The sequence below is a fragment of the Trichosurus vulpecula genome, chromosome 1 (genome assembly GCF_011100635.1).
Source record: "Trichosurus vulpecula isolate mTriVul1 chromosome 1, mTriVul1.pri, whole genome shotgun sequence".
Lineage (NCBI taxonomy): Eukaryota > Metazoa > Chordata > Mammalia > Diprotodontia > Phalangeridae > Trichosurus > Trichosurus vulpecula.
In genome coordinates, this window is record NC_050573.1 from 55,633,252 (window position 1) to 55,642,804 (window position 9,553).

Below are 9,553 nucleotides of genomic sequence, written 5' to 3' on the forward strand. Positions count from 1 at the left end.
CGGGTTAGCATGGGATGGAAGGTCAAAGAGTCTGGAGGTCAGAAGACCTAGGATTGAGTCTTGACTCTACCACTGACTTGCTGTGTGTCTTTGAGCCAATGACCTTTCTTCTCTGACCTTCAGTTTCCTTCTCTCTACAAGGAAGTGGAGGGACTGGGCAACTTTTGAGGATCCTTCTACTACTGAGTCAATTCTCTCCATGGCAAGTTTTGCTGACTTAAACCTGAGCCCTTGAAAGTAGGAATGGGAGCCAGATTTCTTGGCTCCCACATCAGGGCTCTTTCAGGTGTTGAAATTCGATGGGGGGATGAACTCTTTCAACTTCTCAACGTACCTGGGGTTGGCTCATTCCTATCTTCTTATAATTACTTTATAGCCCAGTCATCAATAGTTCAAAGCTGGGTGTGCCAGTCTTGGAAGAGCAAGAGGGATAGTTTTCATAGAAAAACAAGCCATTTGGAAGCACAGAGACCCTCAAGGGAAGCAGACCTGGGCATGAGGCCATACTACAGGGCTTTGGTCAATCAAGGGTCAACATAATGGCCTTGGGGATCTGTGAAGATGGGAATGGGATCCAGAAGGGAAGTGGCAGAGGCACACACATGGGGGGGGTGGGAAAGGGACACCTAGGGGAAGCTAGATGGGTACAAAAAAGGAAGTAGGAGGGAGTCACAGGAAGAATGATGTTGAGAGGACAGAGAAGCCCCACAAAGCAGAGCCCCTCACAAATTCATGCATTCATAACTATGAGAATGAACTCGGAGGAAGCTGAGGAAGGCAGGACAGCCTGGAGGGTCAGTGAGGCTCTGCCAAGGGGAAGGAGAGCTTCTCCCTGACCCCTGGCTGATATTCAGCAACCTTCCTGCTTTGTATGCTGAGGCTTTTCTAAATGCAATGAAGAAACACACCAGGGGAATCTAAAGCCAAACCTCAAGGCCCAGAGTCTGTGTGGCCTTGGGACACTGAGAAGGAAGCCAGGCTCTGTTACCCTCTGATTACAGCTCAGAACAACAGTAAAGAACTGGCAGATTTGGAACTATGCCCAAAGGGCTATAAAACTGTGCATGCCTTTTGACCCAGCAATACCACTGCTAGGTCTGTATCCCAAAGAGATTAAAGGAAAAGAAAAAGGACTTATATGTACAAAAATATTTATAGCAGCTTTTTTTAGTAGTGGAATTTAGAATCGGAAATCTAAGGGATGCCCATCAATTGGGGAATGGCTGAACAAGTTTTGGTATATGATCGTAATGGAATACTATTGTGCTATAAGAAATGATGGGCAGGATGCTCTCAAAAAATCCTGGAAAGACTTATATGAACTGATGCAAGGTGAAGTGAGCAGGAACCAAGAAAACATTGTACACAGTAACAGTAATATTGAATATTGTACAATGACCAACTGGGAATGACTTGGCTATTCTCAGCAATACAAAGATCCAAAACAACTTTGAAGGACTCATGATGAAAAATGCTATCCACTTTCAAAGAAAACACTGATGGAGTCTGAATGCAGATCAAAACATACTTTTTAAAAAAAAAACTTTCTTTATTTTTCTTGTTGGTTTGGTTTTTTGGTCTGTGTTTTCTTCTACAACATGACTAATATGAAAATGTGTTTTTCATGACTGTACGTGTATAATCTATATCAAATTGATTACCTTCTCATGGTGGGGAGGGGAAGGAGAAAGGGCTAGAATGAGGAACTCAAAATTAAAAAAAAAAGTTTTAAAAGTGTTTTTACATGTAATTGGAGAAAATTTAAAAATTAAAAAACAAAACAACAAAAAAAGAATCTGCAAGATGGGGCAAGGGAAAGATAGCCTGATGCCTCAAAACCTGGGTGAAGCTCTCTATTCTCTGAGTGTCACATTCTCAGTGGGGTCTAGGCCTACTTTATAACTAACTGGCTGTTTAGCCTTGGCCAAGCCATTGATTGGACCTGGAATCAAGACCCTCGTTCCAATCTTCTTACCCATTATTCCCCACCATGTACTCTTTGAATCAGTGACACTGGCTTCTTGGCTATTTCTTTATCCAGACACTTGGCTCCTGGCATTCTCTCTGCTTGTCCCCCATGCCTAGAACACTCTCTCTCCTTAACTCTACCTACTGATCTCCCCAGTTTCCTTGAAGCTTCAATTAAAATCTCATCTTTTACTGGAAGCCTTCCCCAACCCCTCTTAATTCAAATGTCTTCCCTCTGTTAATTATTTCCTATTTATCCTGTATGTAGCTTGCTTTGTATACATTTGTTTGCATGTTGTCTCCCTCAATCGATTTTTTAGTGTCCCCAATACTGAACACCATGCCTGGAACATAGAAGGCACTTAATGTTTATTGACTGAATGATTGATTGGTTCGAATTCTCTCCAGTGTCACTTAGCTGTTCTCTTGGAACCTCAGTTTCCTCATCTATAAAATGGAGATGATACTTACTTTGTGGGGTTGTAGATTTGGAGCTGAAAGGGACCTTAGACGTCATCTAGTCCAATCCATTCATTTTATAGATGGGGAAACTGAAGCCCAGAGAGGTTATATTACTTATCTAAGGTCACTTAAGTGGCTGCACTGATCTCATCAACCTCCCAAGTATGGAGAACCCCAAACCCTCACGCTGCAGAGCTGGCTCTGGGGAAGGGAGGCAGGAGGGGACCAAAGCCCTAGACGGAAGAAAAAAGGAAGCAGGACCAGGTGGCTGGTCAGGAAGAACCAAGGGATTAAGCTATGCTGGCTGGAGACATACATGCAGAGAGCCCAGGCACCTGGTGAGCTACAGAGTGTGTGGTTGGGACAGGGTCACCAGTGACCCTGGAGCAACTAGCTTCTATCTAAGGGCCTGTGAAAGAGCCCAGGACTGTGACCCACTGCCTCCAGGCGCACCACTCACAGGAGCAACCAAAGATGTCACTCCTGGAAAGCAGGGAGGGGCCACAATAGAGGGAGGGGTGCCCCTCTAAGATGCACCCTCAGCCTAGAGTAGAATCTGGGCCCTAGCCAGACTGTCCAAGACTGGTAAGAGGACAGTGGGCCTTTCTGCTTCCAGTGTTCTTGAATGATGTCATGGATAGACAACTGGATTTCAAGTCAGAAGAAATTTAGATTCAAATCCCAAAGGTAATGGTGTGAACCTGAATAAGTTACTTGATCTCAGGCTTTACCTAACAGAGATTCACAGATCCCCATGTACCGTACAGGAAATACAATACAGAATTGTTACAGTGTGTCTGTGGCTGCTCAGACCAATGTGAGCTCAGAATAATCTGCCACAGGTGGAGCACAAATAGTCCGTGTGCACATTGGGGGTGGATTCTCTAAATTTGCACATCTCGAGTTTCTTGGAAGCTACTTCAATTCTGCTTTACTCATGGAGCACAGCACCTTCTCTGATGTTGGCACGCCATGCTGAGCATCCTGTGCCAGTGTCTCCCATGTCACATAATCAATTCCAAAGTTCTTGAGAGACACCTCGAGAATGTCCTTGTATCGTTTCTTCTGACCACCATATGAACCCTTGCCCTGTGTGAGTTCTCCATAAAACAGTCTTTTTGGCAAGTGTATGTTTGGCATTCGAACAACGTGGCCAGCCCATCAGAGTTGCACTCTCCGCAGCAGAGTTTGAATGCTTGGAGGTTTAGTTTGAGAAAGGACCTCAGCCTATGGTACCTTATCCTGCCTACATTGTATATGGAAATGCTTATTTTATTTGAGGTTTGTTGAGTTCAGAATAAAATAAAATAAAGTCACTTACCCTAAACTTCAGTTTCTTTATCTGTAAAATGGGAATGATACAACTTAATGCATCTCAGGGTTCTTGTGGAGAGCCTCATGGAAATGAGAGCTAGCCTGGGATCATAGATTTCTATCTGGAAGGAATCTCAGAAAATCTTTCAGTCCAACTCCATTTTACAGATGAGGAAACTGAGGCCCACAGAGGAAAAAAATGATTTCTCAAAATTATATAGGTAGGAGAGCTGGGATTTGAACCCAGGTCCCCCAGCTCCAAATGGAGACTTCTTTCTGCTAAGAAGTCCATACCACAAGGTCCCATCTCCCAGTAGCACTGGAGAAGAAGTTGGGTGTCCAATTCTATTTATCTTCACCAAAGACTTAGGGGCCCTCACTTCCCTACACAGTTGGATTTCTAGACTCTCAGGGAAGTTAGACAATTGTGTGATTCCAAGAGCAATCTGCCTGAAAAATGCCAGGCACCTCCTAACATAGAAGGAGGCTCCACCTGGATCACTGCAAAAGCCCCTTACTTAATCTCCCGCCTCCAGCTTTTCCCCTCTCCAAACCATTCTACATATTGCTGCCGAAGAGATGTTCTGGAAGCCCAGGAATATGTGGCTCACCTTCGTCCCCTCCTCTTTACCTCACATCATTCCGACACCTTTCCCAACTACCTCTGCTTTCACTCCAAGGAAGAGATAGCCTCTTCTCCGAGCTACGGGTCATTCATCCTTGAGCCACCCCCTGCCAGTGTCTCCAGAACTTCACCCCCTTTATCATCCCAATTCTCTCTTACTTTGATCTCTCTCCCCTCTTCCCTGCTGGGGAAAATATGCCCATGTCTCTCCCATCCTTAAAAAACCCTCTATTGATTCAATCATCCATACATGATAGCTTTGTCTCATATCCCTCCTCTTCTTGAGGAGAGATGTTACATTATTTAATATATAATTCTATATTATATTGTACAAAGCTATATTTTCTTATCTGTGTACCTAATCAGCACCTTGAAAGCAGGGACTACTTCTTTCTTTCTTTTCTTTCCTTCCTTTTTTGTCTTTGTATGGCCGGCACCAAACACAGTACCTGGTGCACAGTAGGTGCTTAATAAATGTTTGCTGAATTATATCGCACCGAGGGGCTGCAGGCAGATCTAAGGGACGGGCGTCCTTCTTCCTACTGGCTCTGGATTCCCAACTTGGCCTGCACCCCCTTTCTCTGGCAGTAGGGGAAGAGGGTGGGGCACCAAGCCCTCCCAGTCGCTGCGGGTGAGGAAGCCCAGCACTTCGTGTCTTCACCCTGCCCCCACAGCCAGCCCACGAAGTCCGGTTCGCAGGTCGCAGTTACGCCCCGTGCTCTTTCCCTTTTTGGAGCCCAAGTTCAGCCAAGGGGGAGGGGTGGCTTCCGGTTTGGTCAGCTCTCCTCTGCGGTAGCAAGGGGACGAGAGCAGCTCTGGTGATCGAAATTGAACCCTGGGGAAAAAAGGAAGGGAAGCGGGGCGGGGTGCTGGGGGAGATATTTCAGCCTATACCGAATTTCTTTATTACATTTTCGGAGCTGCCCAGACTCTTCAGTTCCCGGCTGCCTGCAGTCTTGGGTGCAGCCGGCTGGCTGGTTCATTTGCATAAAGTCCGGCAGGGTCTAGGTGCTGGTCCCTAAGCCTGGGTGTCCCGGTTTGGTGAGTTCAGCACCCTGGCACCACGTAGTCATCCTCATCCTCGGCCCCAGGATGAGGGGACGCTTGGGGATCTGGGATGTAGGTCAGGTTCTCCACGTTGCCATAGATGGGATGCTCAGACCTGGAGCAGTCCTCGTAGTTCATGTAGAGGCCTTCGGGATCTGGCGAAGCCTCTCTGCTTGGAGGAAAGACAAGCCAGATGTTAGGAAAGTGTTGGGGAGGGCTGGGCTGGGGGGAAACCAGGGAGGAAATGAAACTTATTCTGGCCTTCTTGTGGAGTGAGTGACGGAAGATTTGGAGCTGCAAGAAGGAACCTTGTGATATTCAGTCCTTTTCAGTCATGTCCAACTTTGCATGATCCCATTCGTGACACACTTTATGACTCCATTGGGGTTTTCTTGGCAGAGACACTGGAGTGGTTTGTCATTTCCTTCTCCAGTTTATTTTACAGATGAGGAAACTGAGGCAGAGTTAAGTGACTTGCCCAGGGTCACACAGCTAATAAGTGTCTGAGGCCGGATTTGAACTCAGGCCCTCAGAGGCCATCTAATCCAACCCTTTCCTTTTACAAATGAGTAAACTAAGGTTCGGAGAAATTAAGTGACATACACAAGGTCACACAGCTGGTACAGAAGGAGAATTCAAACCTTGGTCTTCTGGGCTTCAAGTTCGGCATTCATTTTGTCTATTATACAACCCTGCCTGGCCAAAGTTGGAGGGAGCTGGAGAAGGACACGTCTGGGCTGACTCCTTCCCTCTTCCAAAGAATCCCTGGATGGGGACCCTCCCAGAACCCCTCTGCAACTTGTGCTATTGCCCTGGAAGAGCTGGAGTGGGGAATGCCTGAAGAAAACCCCAGACACCTTGGGCAAGTCACCTATGCTCTCCAACCTTCAATTGAAAAATGAAGGGGTTGGAGAATGATCTCTGAAGTACCTTCTAGAATGATACCTATGATAGTCTGGAAGGAGCCTTCCAACAGCAGGTCAAAGCCAAAAGTGACCTCAGGGCCTCGCTAATGGTGATTTTAGGTTCCATTAAGAGGCATAATGTGGAAGACAGAGGTGCTAGCCCCGGCTGTCCTCTGTACTGTGCTCATGCTGAATCAGGAATATTGGATTCAGTTCTGGAGCTACATTTTAGCAAGGACATTGAAAACTGTAGGTGTCCAGAGAAGGACAGCCAGGATGGGGAGGGAACTGGAAATGAAAGTTCAGGTGAATGAACTGGGGTCAGTTGGCCTAGAGAAGAGATGCTCTCGCGGGGGAGGGGGCCCATGATAACTGTTTGCAAGTATTTAAAGAGCTGTCATTTGGAAAGGACTGGACTTATTCTGCTTGGTCCCAGAGGGCAGAACCAGGACCAAAGGAGGCTAACTATGAAGGGAGATCTAAGTAACTCCCATGTAAACTGAACAGTAATGGAATGGAATGCCTCCAGAGCTTGTGCAGATGAGCCTAAGATGGCCACATATCAGGCAATGTCAAAAAGTGAGATCCAGCTCCGGACTAGAGGTCTTCCAAGGTCCCTGCCAGCTCTGAGACTCTGATTTAGTCTAACAGCTAATCATTTTACAGATGAAAAAACTGAGGTTCGGGGAGGTAAATAAGAGCAGAAAAGCAAGAACTTGAACCCAGATCTTCTGACTTTTATTCCAGAAGTCTCTGTCACACCATGTTTCAGCTGTACCAATCCTTATTGGATACTAGGGGATATGGTGGATGGGCCCATCCCTTCTGATTCACCCTGAAAAAGATTCCCTGAAGGTTATCTCTCCAGTTAGAGATTCATTTAAGGTAATTAGCGTCCCTTTTAATAAGCAAAACAAGCACAGAATACAGTGCAAACCTTGGAGATGAGTCCTGAAAATGCTGCTGTGCGACCTTGGGTCTCTCTCTGGGACTCAGTCTCCTCACCTATAAAATGGGTTGGCTCTCCCCCCCCCCATGGCTTCTAGCATAAAAAAAAACCCTCCCCTGATTGGCATTTAAAGGTCTTACAGGGCACAGAGTAATTGTGAGGGCCATAGGAAAAAGGTTATATGCCTGTCAGCTCAGCTACTTGAAGTCTGAAGGGAGGGAAGGGGGAGGGAGGATGGAAAGGAAGGATGACAAGTGGATCCCCAGGAGGGACAGCATGAGGGCTGGTGACTCACCGGCTCTGACTGGGATTCGGGCTCTGGTGGCTGGGCTGGGAGCCCAGAAACAAGTTCTCATAGAGAAGAGCCCCAGGGCTGCTTGGACTTGGGGCAGCCGGGGGACTGGGGGGAGGGGCAGCAGTGAAGTGCCTGGAGCTCCGGCTGCCATAACGGGGCTGCCAGCCTGGGGCCGAGCCGTTCTCTGTAGGCTTCCGCAGACAGGGCTCGGAGGCATCCCACCTCTGCCGTTTCCTGCGGATCCCCAGCACCGTCCCCACAATCACCCCGGCTAGCAGCAACACCAGCCCCAACGTGATGCCCACAATGGCCCCAACGGAGAGTTTGGGGTCAGAGCAGTATTGGCGCTCATGGGGCAGCAGACAGCTACAGGTCATGTTGCGCAAGTCCTGGGTGCAGTTTTGAGGCAGGCTCTGGCCCTTGGAGGCGGGGAGCAGCAGGAGCAGACCCAGCAGCAGGAGGGGCAGCCAGGCCCCCACAGCCTGCATCCTGGTGGCCTAAGGAGACACCCGAAATCCAGATCTCAGAGCTGTGGGCTAAAAGCAGCTCCCCGTCTGCCCTTCATTACCACCTCTACCCACCCACCCCAGCCCAAAAAAATGAGGACACCCCATCCGTAGCCCCTAGCCTTTAGCCACATCCCAGTTCCATGACCCTAAAAGGCTGGCTCAACCTCCCAGACCACCTGTGCCCCAGGAAGCCGGGCAGCAGCGGGGTGTGTTTTACCCTGACATGCCGAGCCCTGGCTTTCCTGCCCAGAGTGGGGAGAGGGAAGGAAGGGACCCTCACTGGTGGAATGGGCAGGGAATTTAGCATCCGCCTGCTGTTCAGGCTCAGAGGCCCAACCTCAGAGACCCCACCCTTGAAGATTCCCTCCTCACACACTCATCCCTGACTCCTTGGGCTGGAAGATGACCAGTTCCAAAGATGTGGAGACTGCTGGAGGGAGAGGGTGGCTCACCTAGATAGAGTCCAGAGTCAAGGGGGGCTTCCTAAGAGCCAGCGCCTTCTTGGCCTTTTAGCAACCCAGGGAGGTTCCCTGCTGAGAGAGAAGAGGAACAGGCAGGCCCTGTTGTTGGTAAGATGAGTGATAAAGAGGACGAGTCCCCTGGGCCCCTCCCCTTTCATCATCCTCTGTCCCTTCCCCTTTTCTGTCCCCAGCCTTCAGAGAAGCCACAGTTCTCACAGTCTCAAGGGGAAAGGGAAGCACCCACAATTCAGCCAATCTGGGGTCTAAGCTCAGGCTTCACTGGGCTCAGGTATGTGAAAGGCTCTGTCTCATCACCTCTGCCATTGACCTTCCCTGCCCCAAATAGACCTTTGCTTCAAGCCAGCACACCTGAGGCATAGGATGTAGGATGGGAGAACAAGCTAACTTTCCTTGGTTTCTTTATCTGAAAAGTAACAGGATTGAATTGGAATAATAACTCATTCCTGAAGGCCCCCAGGACCCCCTGTTCAGAGGACAGCCAGATCAAACTGCCAGACGTTTGAGGGGCACGCTCCATTCTGGGTAACTTTTGTCTTTTCCTTCAGATGAGGGGCTCTCAAAAGATGGGAGCTATTCTCCCCAGAGCGAGGTGACCCACCCCCTTCTCCCCACTCATACAGGCATTGCTTCTGTTCAAGCCCCCATCACCCTTTTCCTGGATCGGTCTCCCCACATACAGCTTCTTCCTTTTCCAATTCTCTCTTCCTGCAGCTGCTAGATAGATTTTCATAAAGCACAGATCTGACCATACCCTGCTGCTCAAGAAGGAGCCGTGACTCCCCCTCATTCACTCTTGTCTCTTGAATGAAATGCCGAGTGGCCTGTCATTTAAAGTCCTTCACCATTTTGTTCCAACCTGCTTTCCCAGGCTTATTTCCCATTACTTTCTTTCACAGATGCTCAAGCCAAACTGGCTGACTTGCTGTGTGACCCTTATTCCACATTTTTTCTCCCACCTCTATACCTTTGAATGGACAGTCCCAGGCCTGGAATGCTC

At 48.4% G+C, this 9,553-nt stretch overlaps 1 protein-coding gene across 1 annotated transcript; it reads right to left on the minus strand.

Moving 5' to 3' along the window:
* Nucleotides 1–4,723: 4,723 nt before the first annotated feature.
* Nucleotides 4,724–8,615, minus strand: LRRC25 (leucine rich repeat containing 25). Its single transcript, XM_036735690.1, has 3 exons — nucleotides 8,527–8,615; nucleotides 7,566–8,062; nucleotides 4,724–5,585 (listed from the first exon to the last, which is right to left on the minus strand). Exons 2-3 carry the CDS (start codon nucleotides 8,051–8,053, stop codon nucleotides 5,417–5,419), a joined length of 657 nt encoding a protein of 218 aa, XP_036591585.1. The 5' UTR covers nucleotides 8,054–8,062; nucleotides 8,527–8,615; the 3' UTR covers nucleotides 4,724–5,416.
* Nucleotides 8,616–9,553: the final 938 nt, after the last annotated feature.

Excerpts from the sequence above, each read along its gene's own strand:
- LRRC25 (XM_036735690.1), bottom strand. The coding sequence starts at position 8,053 with ATGCAGGCTGTGGGGGCCTGGCTGCCCCTCCTGCTGCTGGGTCTGCTC. Across the intron at positions 5,586-7,565 it reads CCGAATCCCAGTCAGAGCCG|AGAGGCTTCGCCAGATCCCG; the intron begins GTGAGTCACCAG and ends TCCTCCAAGCAG.